The sequence below is a fragment of the Nycticebus coucang genome, chromosome 14, assembly GCF_027406575.1.
Source record: "Nycticebus coucang isolate mNycCou1 chromosome 14, mNycCou1.pri, whole genome shotgun sequence".
Classification (NCBI taxonomy): domain Eukaryota; kingdom Metazoa; phylum Chordata; class Mammalia; order Primates; family Lorisidae; genus Nycticebus; species Nycticebus coucang.
Window position 1 is genome coordinate 12,181,208 of NC_069793.1, and position 15,919 is coordinate 12,197,126.

The following is a 15,919-nucleotide window of genomic DNA, read 5'->3' on the forward strand; positions in this document are numbered from 1 at the left end:
CGCTGGAGTAGGAGTCGGATGGACGTTTGCAAATTGAATGAAAACAGAAACGAATGAAGGAGCCGTAACATCCATTCTAAACGGACGTTACCAAAATATTTCTCTCTTCTTTGGAATAATATATTACTCCCACCCCCCTGCCCCCAAGGCTTACTTTCTAATTATGTTTTGTCTTTTAATTTGGCTTAATTAAAAAGTGGTACACTGAGGGAATTTTGGTGTTCAGAACTGTCACTCACAGCTCAGGCAGGACTCCCTGACAGACAGTCCCATCCCTCAGGCGAGGCCTGGGCTCCTGCAGCCTGGGACTCACCAACTGGACAGCCAGGGTTTGTGTCTGGGACCTCCAGAAACCTGGGCCTGTCTCAGTGGGGATATGACACCTGGGGCGGGGCTGGTGGGGGAGGAGATGCTGGGGGGATGAGCATGAGAGGGGCAAGGCTGAGCCACTTCGGTGTTTTAAATTGGTGCAGAAACAAGGGATGCCAGTGACATCCTTTTTTTATTTTTTTAACAACTTTTAAAAACCCTTTTTGGGACACAGATGTTCAGGTTGCACCATAACCTATTTATAGAAACACTGTCAAGGAAAAGCAAGCCAGCTTCTTAGACAAGAGAGGCAATTACCCAAAGACCTTTGGTGCTATAAAAGCTGTAGATGCTATTCCTGGCAGGGCCAGTGTGCCTGGTAGGCCTAACTCAAAAGCAAGTCGAGGCCTCTTCATTTTATCCTTCCCCGACAACAGGAAAAATCATGCCAGGGGTGGGGGATGGCAAGGCAGACCTCAGCGTCAGCCTGGAGGATTTTTCCCGGAAGCTTCAGAGAGTGTGCAAGCCAGATGGTTTTCACTTTGCCTCTACTGGATTAAATCAGTGAGACCTGATCTTCTCGTTGGAATGTGCCCTTGGTGTTTCCATTTTCCATTCATCTTTATAGACTAATAGTTTACAAGGCATCAAAATAACTGCACAAGCCCAGGCAGCCAGGAAGGTGGGTGGCAGCTTGTAGTAGCTCATTCATTCTGCTAACATGGGTGACTCGGGTCCCCTTTGGGTGATTCAGGTCCAACACAGAAGGGGGACATTTAAAGGAGTCTAGGGCCAGGTGAGGTAGCTCATGCCTGTAATCCTAGCACTCTAGGAGGCCGAGGCAGGCGGATCACCTGAGCTTACGAGTTTGAGACCAGCCTGAACTAGAGTGAGACCCTAGTTGGGCATTGACTTGGTGCCTGTGGCTCAAGCGGCTAAGGCGCCAGCCACATACACCTGAGCTGGCGGGTTAGAATCCAGCCTGGGCCTGTCAGACAACAATGATGGCTGCAACCAAAAAATAGCCAGGCGTTGTGGCAGGAGCCTGTAGTCCCAGCTACCTTGGGAGACAGAGGCAAGAGGATTGCTTGAGCCCAGGAGTTGGAGGTTGCTGTGAGCTGTGATGCTACGGCACTCTACTCAGGGTGACAGCCTGAGACTCTGTCTCAAAAAAAAAAAAAATAGCTGGGCATTGTGGCAGGTGACTATAATCCTAGCTACTCAGCAGGCTGAGGCAAGAGAATCACTTGAACCCAGGAGTCTGAGGTTGCTCTGACTCTACCAGGGGCAACAAAGTGAGACTGTCTCAATAAATAAATAAATAAATAAATAAATAAATAAAAATGAGGGAGTCTATGCATGAGAAATAGAAGTGCAAAGGCTTTGAAAGGCACTTACACAAAAGTGAAGGGCTGCTCCCCCCACCCTTCCTCAAACACTCATTGTGCCAGAGCTACTTCTGGGTGTGGGGATACAGCAGTGAACAAAACAGGTGCCACCCCTGCCTGCATGGACCTGGCCTTGCGGGCTTCTTCCCCTGTGGTTCTCTACAGTCATGTGTGAGCCTTGTCATCCCGCTGCATTTAGTGTTCCACAGTTGTCTGTTGGCAGCTGGGGAGCCAGACCACACCCATCTTTGCCTCTCTAGAGACAGACTGAGAAGATGACCCAGAGCAGATGCTAACAGTATTTATGTTGTTGTTTTAAAGACGTTCTGCTAGATATTAAGGGGAGAGAAGGGGGGACAGAAAGAAAGAAAACATAAAAAGCTCAGGCCTTGCCTTTGAGCAACATATAAACTTGATGGAGAAAAGAGGAACATGTGTGACAAAAATGACGTAGAGGGTGGAACAATTAAGTGAATGGTTGGCGGGTAGTGAGAACCAGTTTCTTGTTGGAATGGGAGGTTACAGATGGACAGAATGGTGCATGTGGTCATGGTGTAGGGTTGGGGGCATTGGTGTGAGCTCGTGTTCACCTTAATACAGAAACGGATGATGCATACAGCGTGTTCATGGGTTTGTACATAGGTGCAGGTTAGTGTACGCACACACATTTCCTTACTTCATCAGCAAGACAGCTTAGAAACAAGCAGACTCCAGTAGTGATAAGCACACCAAGAACCCAGAGTTTGTTTCTAAATATTATTCTCAGATACCAGATGAACTTGGAGCATCTTTTTTCCCCCCAATTTCTTTTATTGTGGTAAAACTCACACAATATAAAATTGACCATCTTAACCATTTTTAAGTGTATGGTTCGAGGGCATCGAATACATTCATAGTGTGCACCTATCCACCCCCAGACTCCTTTCATCTTTTGAAACTGAAACTCTGCGCCCATTAAACTCTAATTCCCCAGACTTCCCTCTCTGCAGTCCCCGGCAAGCACCCATCTACTTTCTGTCTCTACGAAGCTGACATCTCGAAGTTTCTCATATGAGTGGGATTATACGGTATTTGTCTTTTTGTCACTGGCTTATTTCCCTGAGCAGGAGTCTTCAAGGTTCTTCCACATTGTGGCATACATGACAATTTCCTTCCCTTTTAAATCCTGAAGCATCATGTGGTACAGGAAAGTAAAGAAGTGCTCGAGCAAACCCACAGCGACAGGAGCCCGTGAAAACCGTCACAGGAGCCGGAGGCAAAAGCTCCCACCGGCCAAAGCTGGGACAACGTGCACCAGAAAAGAAATTAATATTGGATTATTACAATCCGCAGTAAATACCTGTGGGCTCACACTAACATCAACAGATAGAGGAATAAATAGAATAAAATAGAGGGATAAACAGAGGAAAATAGACAAATCTCCCATGAAGAAAAAACCAAGTAATTTATTTGTATAGAATGTTTTTCAACCTTTTAAAAATCTCACAGCACACTTGAACCTACAGTTAAACTTCCGTGGCACACTTAATTTATGTTGGTAAAAAAGAAAAACATAAAAAAATAATATAGTGGCCAGGAGTGATGGCTCATGCCTGTAATCCTAGCACTCTGGGAGGCCAAGGTGGTTGGATTGCTTGAGTTCAAGAGTTCCAGACCAGACTAAGCAAAAGCGAGACCCCATCTCTAAAAAAATTAGCTGGGCATTATGGCGTGTGCCTGTAGTCCCAGCTATTTGGGAGGCTGAGACAAGAGGATCACTTGAGCCCAAGATTTGGAGGATTCTGTGAGCTATGATGCCACAGCACTCTACCCAAAGTGACAAAGTGAGACTCTGTCTTAAAAAAAAAAAAGACTATGAATTTCTTTCAAAAATAATTTAATTAATGGTCTTTAAAAATTTTCACAGCGGGCGGCGCCTGTGGCTCAGCGGGTAGGGCGCCGGTCCCATATGCCGGAGGTGGTGGGTTCAAACCCAGCCCCGGCCAAATTAAAAAAAAAAAAAAAAAAAAAAATTTTCACAGCACACCTAAGATCCTCTCACGGAAGTGTGCCATGACGTATGGGTTGAAAAGCACTGATTTCTGCCCTTAAAGAAGCAGAACCTGGGCTCGGTGCCCATAGCACAGTGGTTACAGCACCGGCCACATGCACTGAGGCTGGCAGGTTCAACCCCAGCCCAGGCCAGCTAAACAACAATGACAACTGCAACAAAAAAATAGCCAGGTGTTGTGGTGGGTGCCTGTAGTTCCAGATACTTGGGAGGCTGAGGCAAGAGAATTGCTTAAGCCCAAGAGTTTGAGGTTGCTCTGAGCTGTGACGCCATGGCACTCTACCCAGGGCGACATAGTGAGACTGTCTCAAAAAAAAAAACGAAGCAGAGTCTGATTCCCTATTTCTTGGGTGTGGGCTATGTATAGCGACTTCCTTCTAGAGGGGACAGTTTAAAAAGGGGGAGGGGACAGTAACTGTATAGTGGAGAAACCTGACCAACAGTCCCTCACCCAAGTGACCAAGACCAACATCCGCAGTGACAGGTCGTGTTGGAAGGATAGACCCTCGATATGATGGGATGAGAATGGCACGTCACCTCTGTGGCCTTCCTCCCCCAACACGAGACAAATCATAGATAAAGATCATTTTACAAAACACCTGAACAAATGTTTCTCAAAACTGCCATTGTTATCGAAAACAAGGAAAGCCTGAGAAACTGTCACAACCAAGAGGCGGCCCTGGAAGACGTGGCCATTCAATAATGTATGCACTCTAGTTAATAATCATGTATCAGTCAGTGTTGGTTCAACAGTTGTGAAAAATTTACCAGGCTAATACAAGATTTTACAATAGGGGGAACTGAGCTTGGGGTGTAGGGGACCTCTATGTACTATCTAAGTAATATTTCTGTACTTCTAAAACTATTCTAAAATAAACAATTAATTTAAAAAAATGAAATGTCCCATAAGAAAAAAGGGGAGAAAATTCTCATTGGCAGTCAGAAAGGAGCAGAGGCTGGGTGTAGTGGCTCATGTCTATACCCCCAGCACTTTGGAAGGAAGTCCAAGACGGGAGGATCACTTGAGCCCAAGAGTTGGGAACCAGCCTGGGCAATGTATTAAGACCCCATCTCTATAAAAAAAACGTTTTTGAATTAGCCAGCATGGTGGCACATGCCTGGAGTCCCAGCTACTCAGGGGGCTAAGGCCAGAGGATCACTTGAGCTAAGGAGTTTGAGTTTGCAGTGAGTTATGATCAAGCCAGTGCATTCCACCCAGGGCGACTGAGTGAGACCCTGTGGGAGTGGGAGAAGCAGAATGGACACAGGGAACTGGAGGAATCAGAACAGATATGAAATGAATGGGCTGCTTAGTTCTTTTCCTGGATGTGACAGTGGGACTGGGTCCTGCCACTTCATTTCTCACACATTGACAATGTCCTCTTTTCTTCACCAGCTCTGAGCCACTCCTGCTCTGCCCCCGGGCTCCTGCTGGCCTCGTGGTCATCAGCCCTGGACTCTTGGCACTCCAGAAATGTTGGGATTCAGAGAGGCAAGCCCTGCCCTGGACTGCCTTCCGTCCTCCGGCCCATGACTGCTGGGCTGTGAGCTTCCTGAGGACAGAGACCTTCTCTTCTCTCTGGAACTGCCCTATGCCCAGTGAACTTACAGGAAATGAATATTCTGGAGCTCATAGCCATGGGGTAGGACTCTGAATGCCATCAAATCACAGAGTGAGAAAGCAACGCCCTTTTCAACCGTGCACCCATTCTTCTCATCACAGGCAGCAGAACATCTATGGCTGGTTTGGGGATGTCTTGAACGCCTCGCACCCTTGCTGGTCTCCATAGAGAACTCAAACTAGGCAGGTCCTAGACTCAGACTTACAAACGTGTCTAGTGAGAATAACAGCATTGCTTTATTTTGGAACTATCACCAACTTACAGTAAGTGATTGATATAGGTTTTTCACTTATAACAGCAACACGAAGTTTCCTTTAAATTTGTTTTAAATTTTAATTCAATTTCAGACATAGACAAAAATTGTGAACATAAAGCAAAGAATTCCTGGAAGCCCTCATCCAGATTCCCTGGTGTCAATATTCCCTCTCTTTCTCTCTCTCTCTTCCCACAACCTACTGACTTACACACACACAGAGAGACAGATTTTTTTTGTAGAGACAGAGTCTCACTTTATGGCCCTCGGTAGAGTGCCGTGGCCTCACACAGCTCACAGCAACCTCCAACTCCTGGGCTTAAGCGATTCTCTTGCCTCAGCCTCCCGAGTAGCTGGGACTACAGGCACCCGCCACAATGCCCGGCTATTTTTTGGTTGCAGTTTGGCCGGGGCCGGGTTTGAACCCGCCACCCACCATATATGGGGCCGGCGCCTTACTGACTGAGCCACAGGCGCTGCCCAGAGACAGATTTTTTTAACCCTTTAAAGTATGCTGACCTTTAACTCCTAAATATATCAATACTTCAGAGTGTGTTTCCTAAAAGCAATAATGTTTTCTTACGTAACCTCCAGACCTCATTTCTCTTTCACTCCCTGTCCCAATAACGTCTTTTATCGTCAAAGAAAACCCCAGGCTGTGCCTTGCCCTTGAGTCTTTGTATTTTGTGACATTGGCACTTTCGAAAAGTATGTGCCAGATGTTTTGTAAAATGTCTAAAGATTCCTTTTAAAATAAATTTAAGTTTTAAAGGAGTGGGTCTATTTAAATAAAAAACATTAAGTGGCCAAAAGAACAAAAGGTCCACAGATAAAGCAAAAGCCATGAAGATGTACATGGAGAACAGGTTTGAGAAATGCTGAAAAGTGATGCTTTAAATCAATTTCCTCCTGCCCCTGGGTCCTCATCCCATTGCTATGGTCAGGCCTGGGACACTGGGGTAAGGACCATGTATAAAGCAACAACACAGGCTGTCCCAGACCGTGGACAGGGAGAGTTGGGTCCGGGCATTCTCCTGAGTGCATGTGAAGGGCTGGGAGGAAGGCACACTTTGGGGTAGGTGCACACACATGCACATCCCAACTGTGGAAGACTTGAATATGGACAGGAGAAGAGGTGAGAACCAGAATGGACAGAGAGGTCTCCAGGTCGTCACTGGGCAGAGGTCCAGAGCCAATGCTACTGCCACCACCTCCGTACTCCAGAGAGTCCCCTACGGCTGGACGGGCCTCAACATTGGCAGGATGACCTGGCTACTTCTGGCCCTGCACTAATTCTCCCCAGGGTAGGTGGCCTGGGGACAGTAGGCCATGGTCCTTGGAGGACAGACCTACATCTGGGGGATGTTCTGTGCCTCCAACTTGTGCCAGGTCTCTGCTGCTGAGTGCAGGATACACACACCTACTCTTCAGGTTGCCAAGAAGGGGAGGAATGAGGGCGAGGACAGGAAATGCAGAGCCGGCTGTGGGAAGGCAGGGCCATATGTGCAGGGGAGAAGAGGGTGACCACCAGAGTCATATGACAAACGGCACCACTATATCTCGGCCATGCTGAAAAGTTGGGGAGCTTCTGACACCAGTTATTTTAGTATCTCATGCTCAGATGAGAACAGCCTCCACCTGCCTCCATACCAGGTGGGAGACACTGAGTGAGACCCCTGGGGAAGGATGGTGGCCCCAGCGGGAGGTATGGGGAAAGCAGGGGCCCCGTATACTGAATGCTGGGTCTCTGGGACAGCTGAGTGCAGCCCAGAGGCCTGTGGAGGGGAATGGGTTGTGAGTGTGTGGACTCGGATTATTTCCTCTCCCGGCTGTATGGGAGAGTGGAGGGCCCACGAGTGTGACCTTTGCAGTGGCTCAGAAGACAGGAGACCCCACAGGAAAAGGGCATGTTTATGAGTAGGTTTCTGGAAAGGAAAATGGTCCCAGGCAGAGCCCACAGCCCTGGGAGATGACCCTTCCCCTCCTCTTGGGCTTGGTGGATGGCTGGGCAGGTGGGAGGGGCTCAGATGCAGTGGCCTGGGGAGAGTGACAGGAAGGGCAACCTGCCCTCAGCCTCCAGCCACCCTCTCACTGCCCAGCCTTCCACCTTTCTATTTTCTCTTCTCTTCTCCCGTCTGTTGCTATGTGGCAGCTGCGTGACTCTGGCTCCCCATCCTAGCTGGGTGACCTTGAACTAATTCCATGACTTCTCTGCGCTTCACTTTTCTCACTTGAAAGGGAATAGAGATTAGAGATTAGGAGACCTCATGGCCTTGGGAAGTTCTGCAAGTTAAGGGAGGTCGCTCTGAGAGGGACCTGGCAGGGGCCGGGGTCAAGGGCACGGGGAGGATAGAGGCGGCTCTGTCTGGCCTGGTCGTCCCTTCCACGCCTGCTCAGATGCGCCGTTCTGCCCCGCCTTCCTCTTTTCCTCTTTGTCTCATTATTCTCCACCCTCCCTCGCTCTTATGTCTCTCTTCTTTGTCTTCCTCTGTTGCTATTTCGGTCCTTCCTCAACCGTGCTGGTGAGGGGTGAGCCTCTTTTCATGTCAGGATGCCAGAACCCCGTCAAGCTGGTAAACAGCTGAAGGATGTGGTGGGAGATGAACTTTCCACTGAGGCTACTTTGAACTCATCCCTTCCTTGATGGGGGCTCCCCTGCTCCTCCCCATTATGGAGCCTCCATCCCAGCCTCTTGAAGCCAGGACAGGGGACTGGGACCATGCCGAGAGGCGTCCACACTAAACAGCCACATGGGACTCCAGCCACCTCTGTCCATTCACCAGAAGTGCCAAGAGGGTCTTCTCGAGGGGCGGAAGTGGAAACCACAGATGGAGTGATAGGGAGGAGTGGGAGCCAAGCAGAGGCTTGGCAGGTGTCCCTCAGAGGTGAGGTTTCCAGTGGAGAAGCCAGGGGATCAGCAAGCAATTCCCTGCCAGGGAAGGGGAGCTCACGCCTGCGCTCCCTGGGAGTGGCCTTGGAGCCTTGGAGCCTTGGAGCCATGCCCATGTGGCCCCTTCCAGAGCCTCTTCCTGGCCTGGTCCCCATGGGCTCACTCAGACTTCTGGAGGACGGAGATTGGTTGAGGGTCCTGAAGGACCACACTGGCTCCTGCGGGATATTCAGATCAGCAGGCACAGATATGAGCCTTTGGCATGGATCTGACCACCACAGGGTGAGGAGGAGGTCACGTGCAGTGGCAGCTGGCAGCCCAGCCACATCATGATGAGCTAACAGCCCTGGGAAAAACTCTGAACCTTCCAAAACCTCAGTTTCCTCAACCATGAGAAGGGGATGATGCTAGTACCTCTTGGGGCAGTGGTGAGTATTGATGAGACAATGCCTATCATGTGCTCAGAGCAATGCCTGGCACACCGTTCAGTACTCGGAATAGAAACTATCAGTGTTAATGTCCCTGTCATCATATTATCATTGTGGCTGGGAGCTTCAGCGTTGGAAAATCATCTCCTGTGTCTGTGATTATTCTGCAAATCCTGGATCCTTCCCCCAACATGTGCCTTCTTTTCCATCTCACAGTCCTGGCCCCTCCAACCCACCTCCACTTCAGGGATGTTTCTAGAGCATCCATCTCATCAGATCACTTCTCTGCCTTAGGAACTGCTCATGACTCCCCAGTCTAGAACAATGACCAAAACTCCCAGGCAAGCCATACAAGATCCTCTGAGGTGTTCCCTGATTGTCTTTCCCACCTGTATACCCCCACACTCCCTCCTCGCTTCAGGCAACATGCTTACTTACATGAGTTGCCACTGAGAACATCCTTTACTTTCTTCTCCAACCAGCAAACTCCTACACATCCTTCAATAGCCAGATCAAGTGTCCCCTCTTTTGTCCCACTTTCCCCAATAAACCCTAGCAGAGATGGTGGCTCTTCCCTTGGCTTGGGCAACATGTGGGATGAAACTCAAATATGCTCAACCTTAACTCTTGAGGATCTCTTAGGAAAGTTTGCTGGGATACCCCAAGAAGCGAAAAGAGGCAAGGATCCTAAAAGTATATCCAGAACACCAATTTTGTATAAGAAGGGGGAGGGTGGCAAGAGGCATCCATATTCGTTTGGTTTGTGCTTATATCAGAGAAATAATAGTGTGGGTGGCGGCAGGGCACAATTTTAATGATCTGAATTTATGTTGTTGGAGTTTTGAAACATGTTAAAGTATTTCCCACTCAAAAGGAAGGAAGGAGAGAGGGAGGGAGACGGAGAGGCAGGGAGAGAGGAGGGGGGAGAGAGAGGAGGAAGGGAAGGAGAAAGACTGCTCCCTTAGGAAGGTGACTGTATTTGAGTCTCTCTTGCTCTGGCTCCAACCCAGATATTTTTCCCTGAAGCATTACAGCAACCAGATGAAGTGGTGGGCCATGTTTCAGGCCTGCCATGTCTGAAAAATGAATCCTTAATAACTAAAATACCCTCTAGTGTGGCAAGATTCCCTGGGCTGAAACGGCTCTCAGGATCAGAGGGAAAAGAGGGCCCCCAGCTGCCGCCTCGCTCCTTCTGGGTGTTTGTTCACTGAGGGAAGAAGTGGGCTCAGCTGCTCTTTGTCTTTCTGTTTTGCTGCTGAGCAGATAAACTTCAGTTCACGTCAGTTAAATGTGCCCATGATGCCCCCTCACTGTGCGGTGTGGCGGTTTCACATTGGGGCTTTGGAGTTAGGTACAAAAGTTGTGCCACACACCAAGCTGTGTGGTTTCTGGTTAGTCACTTAACCTGTCTGGGCCTCAGTGTACTTATTTATAAATTAGGGAAGATAATACCTTCTGAGGCCTCTTATGAAGATTAAATGAAATAACAGCTGCCTGGCGTCGTCATCATCACCACCACCACCAACCCATGGCGGTGGACCGCAGTTACTGTCTCTGTCCATCTCTGGAGACTGTAAACTCCCAAAGAGGAAGGAGTTTCATTCCATTCTATGCCCCCCAGAGCCTAGCACAGAGCCTGGCTGCCTACGGGAGTCCAGGCAGTGAATAATTCTCCATCCCTGAGTGCAGTGGGTGGCGGGTGCCTGTGCTGGCGGTGGACAGACAGGCTGGTGTCTCCAGATCCCAGAGCTAGGCTGGGGCTCTGGCTGTGCCCTGCAGTGTGGCTCCAGTGACACAGGGACAGGAATGAGTTTCCATTAGAAGAGCCATGGTTATCGCTCAGACTAAAGCTAGATGGCCATATTTAAATCACAGCATTGTCATTGTTTAGCTGTGTGTCCTTGGGTATTTTACTTAACCTCTCTGGCCCTAAATTTTCTCACCATGAAATAGGGAAGATATGAGAACTGTCTGGTTCTCTGTGAGAACTGGTGTGAGAACCATCTCACTTCTCATCCAGTTGGACGTTGGAGAGCCATCAGCTTCTTGCTCTGTGTTTGCTCATACCATTGACAGAGATGGAATGCCCTTCTCTCCCTCCTTCTGTGCCTAACTCCTACACAGCCTTTGTAACCCAGAGCAGCCATCACCTCCCAGGAAGACCTGGACTCCCTGCCCTGTGCATTGTCCTCTCCCTGCCCTTCCAAAACCATCAAAGCCACAGCCCCTTCCCCCACACCAATGTTTCTGAAATCAGGACTCAGCTGCCAAATCCAGGTAATGTCTTTGTCTTTCCTCTCCCAGGTCCTTCAGTCGCATTAAAACTTCAGCTCTCCAGATGTCCCTGCCAAGCTGGTGCTCCAGCCCGGCGCCTGGCTGTCATTTATCTTAGCTTTCCCAGTCCCAGCATGGGCCTGACACATCTCAGCTCAGCGAGAAACAGGTCTGTGTCCCAGGGAGGCCCCGAGGTGGACAGCCCCGTCATCCTCCCCAGGCCTGTGGCCATCACCTCCCTTCTGGACATCAGTCCCCCTTCTGTGTGTGATACTGTGCCTCCAGACTGCCCAGGGCTGGGAGGGGCAAGGGAGAAGTGTCTCAGAGTTTCCCAATCACTCCTGGACTGTGTGGTGGTGGGGGCAGGGGGATGGGGGTGTGGAAGAGGTGTCACCATCTCTCTCTGAGTGGGGTTGCAGTGGGGCAGGACTGCCTGTGACTCCAATACTAACTTTTGGTGACCTTGGGAGAGTCTTTTCTCACCCCAGCCTCCAGTGACCTCCTCTATAAGATGAGAGTAGGACAAGATGTTCCCAGCGTCCCTGAACCCCAGCACCTATGCACGTAGGCCCCTGGAATTGCTGTTTTCTCTTCTCCTCACTTTTCTCCTCTTAAGGAGCTCTCTCTCCTGTAGTAACTAATCTACCAATGAGAAGGAGCGTTTATTACCAAGCCTCTAACCCTCTCCCCACCTATGAGATGTTTACCACTGCCGTGAACACTCTGTAGACAAACTTGCAGCAGACAGACTCAGAGAAGTTGAGTGGCTTGTCTCAGGTCACACAACCAAGTTGAACACAGACTGTCCAGCTAGAAAGGCTGTCACAACCCCCGCTTAGGAGTCCAGCCCCCAGCAGTGGCTCCTCCCCTAGGAATCCCCTGTCAGCCCTGGGAGGATTCAGAGGGCCCGAGGTGGGGAGCAGCTCAGTGGCAACCACATCCTGTGACGGTTGCCCTGGGGAGCACCGGCTTTCTCTCCACCTCTGGGACAGGTGAACGGAAAACGGGCCCGCCCAGGAGGGTGGCAGCTATCACCCCCTCCCTGGAGGGCTCGGAGGGAACTGAAGCCCCAGCCCTCACCCCACAGCAGAGGTGGGCCCTGTTCATTGCAGCTAAAAATCACAACCTCCAAGCAGGCAGAGGACTGGAGGAAATGCCCAGATTCCTTCACGTCCAGCCCCTCCATCTCTACCGGCCTCTCCAGCTCCTCCTGAGCAATCCCTCTTCTGAGCAGAAACCCCCCTGGGATGAACCTGCCTCAGAAGCTTTTGGAGGCTGAGCTGGGCTGGTCCGTACAGATCAGGGAGGCGGTAGCTGCCAAATTCTCACGGGCCCTGCCTGAGTCACCTCCTTGCAGAGGGCAGCCCCTGTCTTGTCCCGGCATCTCCAGCCATAGAAAGTTTTCCAATTCACCATAACACTTCCACCTCAATGGGCAGAGCCGCCCCCACCAATCTCCCACCCTGTATATGTTGCACACGCTACAGGAGCAGGTGCTGGTGGCACTCTTTCTGGGCTATTCCTGGGGAAGACGACCCCTTACAGACTGTGCCTCTGACCTTCTGCCTGCCTGCATCTTCTCCGGACACCTGAGTGTGCTCAGCGCTCGCTCCTATGCAGCTTGGCATGCTGGGAGCGGGGGTCAATGCCCTGAACCAATGATAGGCAGAGGTTGGTGGATTGAGATCCTAGTGCCCTGGCCCTTTGGTGTGATAATTCTAAGGCGTGTCTCAAAGGGTCCCCAGCAGGACTGAGCCCTGGTAACCCACCACAGCAACCTGTTCACAGATAAACCCTGTACCGTCTTTCTTCCTCCCTGGGCTCTCTTCCTTATTTTCTTACCAATGCTCCCTGGGATCACTTCCCAAATAAAGGGTCTGAGCTCAACTCCTTGTCTCATTCACTGCTGAGGGAATCCAATGCATGGCGCGTGCGAGCACACACACATACACACACACACACACGTGCAAACGGCCTGGGTTCTATGAAGTTTAAGACCATGTCACTCCACACCCAAGTTTCACTCAGCAATTCAGTTTAATCTTGGAATACTCAGCACAGGACACAGAGCCTGGTCTGGGCCCCAGACACTGTGTGGCTCTGGGTGCAACACCGCACGCTTACATATGCATCCCGGACGGGAGCATCTGACTCTATTCAAGGAGGTGCATGAGGGCTTAGGGCATCCTCCAGGCCCCCTCCTGGCAGACATTTCTGCACTCCTGTCCCCACAAGGACTGGGCCTCTGTCTCTGGGGTCTGTGGGAGGGCTGGGCTGGGGCCCTCTTTGTAAACCGAAGGAAATTCAGAATAAAGATCCACTGTCCAAGGATAGTTACTGCAGAACAGGTGTGTACCCCTGATGGCTCTGAGAGTCTCTGGGTCAGGCCTGGCCTTGGGCCTCAGCCCCTTTGTGGGGGGAACACACTCACCCTGTTTGGTGTCAGCTGGCTGCGCCCAGGAAAGCTGTATGCCCTGCCCAGGGGTAGTTACCATGTTGAGCAAAACCCTGGGCCAGCAGGGTGCTGCCCCGCCCCCTATCAGAGTGACAACAGCTCCACAGCCCCAAGCACAAGGGACCTCCCACAGCAACACCATGGTGGGGGCCTGTTTTTGTCCCTCCCAGCACCTCTGGTCCTGAGCTGTCAGAGACTTGAGGCATCAAACCACCAGACCCCTGAGGCCTCAGGAGTCTGGTCCAGTTCTCTTGCTCCCAGCAGACTCTTCTTGTCCATTGCAGAGACGGAGGGCTCACACGGATTGGAGGAGCACCCTCCACCCTGGGGTGCTCATCGGGGCCGGGGAGGGCTGTGCCAGCAGGTTCGGCCTGATGGAGGAAGACTGAGGGGCACAGGTGTGGTGTTTCTTCCATCTCTCTAGGGGGGCTCTCAGCGCCATGGGGGCACCTTTGGGGGAGTGGGGAAGGCCAGTAGGTCCAGCAGGAGATGGGGACAGGGGAAGCCACCCCACGGGCCTCAGCTGGATCCAGTCTAGGCTGCTCCAATGTCATCGTAGTCATCAGTATCAGTGGAGTGAGGCTGGGGACTGGGGGACCCTGTGGGCCGGGAGGCTCAGGTCAGTGGGAGGCCCAGTCATTGCCCTGGTGCCCCATGACACAGAGCTGAGTGGGTCTGGTCCACCACCAACCCTAACCCGCGGGATGCTGGGGAAAGCAGGTATTATCTTATTCACAGCCATCTCCAGGACTAGAATGTCAGCCCTGAGGGCAGAGCCTTGTCTCTCTGGTGGGGTAAGCAGGGCTGTGCCCCCATGATGGCACAGTGCACAAAGTGATGGACAGTTGCATACCAGGAGCCCGTCTGCTACCACAAGCTCTCCCAAGGAGCCAAAGGCTGCTTTTGCTTGAATGCCTCCACCAACAAGGATATCACTTGCTATCGAAGCAACCTCTTGGAATATTTCTCCTTCCCACCCTCATCCATCATCTCCCCTTCTTAATATTCTTGTTCTGATTTTTTTAAAACGTTCCCTCTCTCCTTTTCCCCCTTGGGCTGATGCATTCAACAGATATCCCACTCATCAACTCCCCCGTCCATCTCTACCATCCCCCCACGGTCCCCAGCGACTGGCACCTGGACACCCAAATTGCTCCTCTGAAGGGGGTTGAGGAGGCCGCGGCTGGAAGTTCTGGTACCACTCCCCGGATCCGGATGAAGTGCTAGAGCTGTCATCAGCCGATGGCCCTGCTGAAAACCCCCAGAGCCAGTCACCTTCTGCCAGGAGACAGCCACTTCGGCAGCTGCCAGAACTGGGAGGCCTGCACAGTTCAGCAGAGCCAAGTTCTCAGCTTGGAAAAGGAGAAATGAAGGCCCAGAGAAGGGAGGAGATTCGTCCAAGGTCACACAGTGAGTGGCTATGGAGCTTCGCCTAGAATCCTGATCTTAGCCTGGCTCAGGGCTCCCAGCCTTGCACTTCCTCCGGCCAGGCTGGCTCCAAGATGGGGGTTGGGGGACACCTAGCTTACCTGAAAAAGTTGTCCGGGAGCCGGCCAGCTCCAGGTTTGGGGGCTGTTCCAGGAAGGAACTCCTCTGTGAAGAAAACACCTGGGGATTCCATGGAGGCTGCTGGTTGCCAGTGTTATTGCAGTAATTCTCCCCGGAAGATGTGCTGGACCCACTGTTGCTCCTTGTGTGGCCTTGAGGGTCCAGGGAGGGAGGGTCTACAGCGCAGTATCCGGGGTTGGTAGCTGGGTTGTGGGAAACGTGCAACTCTTCAAGTCCTGGGTCAGGAAAGGGAAATGGGAGGAAAGAAGCAGCGAAAGGGCCTCTAATCAGACTTGAGAGCGAGCCTATTGCCTATAGGAATTGTTAGAGTCAGGAAGGCCCCCCTGAGGGAGGTTGCTGCTGGTGGGCCTCGGAGTGAGCTGAGTTACTGTCTGGAGGCTGGGCTGTCATTCTACTCACCCCCTTCCTGTTCCTCCCTGGCCAGACTCACCTTCCTCCAAGGGAGGCATGTGGAACCTGTTCTGCTGGGCCTCCTCGTCTGTGACCCGGTGCCGCTGTGAGTCTGTAAGCACAGGTGGCAGTGGGGAGGGTGAAGGCTCAACCTCTGTGTCCCAGGGGTCTGGAGGAGGGGTGGGGGTTCTTCGGGGCTGGGGAGGTGCCCCTGAGGCTGAACAGGGTGGGATGGGAGGACAACCCCAGAGGTAGAGAGGGGGCTCAGGCTTTCCTATCAGATTCCAGGCT

The 15,919-nt window shown here is 51.4% G+C and overlaps 1 protein-coding gene across 11 annotated transcripts in view; it reads right to left on the reverse strand.

Annotated features, from left to right (window-relative positions):
- Window positions 1–13,232: 13,232 nt before the first annotated feature.
- Window positions 13,233–15,919, reverse strand: part of CD6 (CD6 molecule) — a 41,873-nt gene continuing 39,186 nt past the window's right edge. For 5 of the 11 annotated variants that reach the window (XM_053560173.1, XM_053560172.1, XM_053560169.1 and 2 more), the window contains 4 exons: window positions 15,669–15,740; window positions 15,199–15,453; window positions 14,807–15,021; window positions 13,233–14,268 (listed from right to left, as the gene is read on the reverse strand). In XM_053560173.1, the coding sequence (XP_053416148.1) occupies window positions 13,657–14,268; window positions 14,807–15,021; window positions 15,199–15,453; window positions 15,669–15,740 (1,154 nt within the window). In that variant the 3' untranslated portion in view covers window positions 13,233–13,656. The remainder of the gene's footprint in view (window positions 14,269–14,806; window positions 15,022–15,198; window positions 15,454–15,668; window positions 15,741–15,919) is intronic. The other 6 variants (XM_053560180.1, XM_053560178.1, XM_053560176.1 and 3 more) reach the window with 3 other exon arrangements.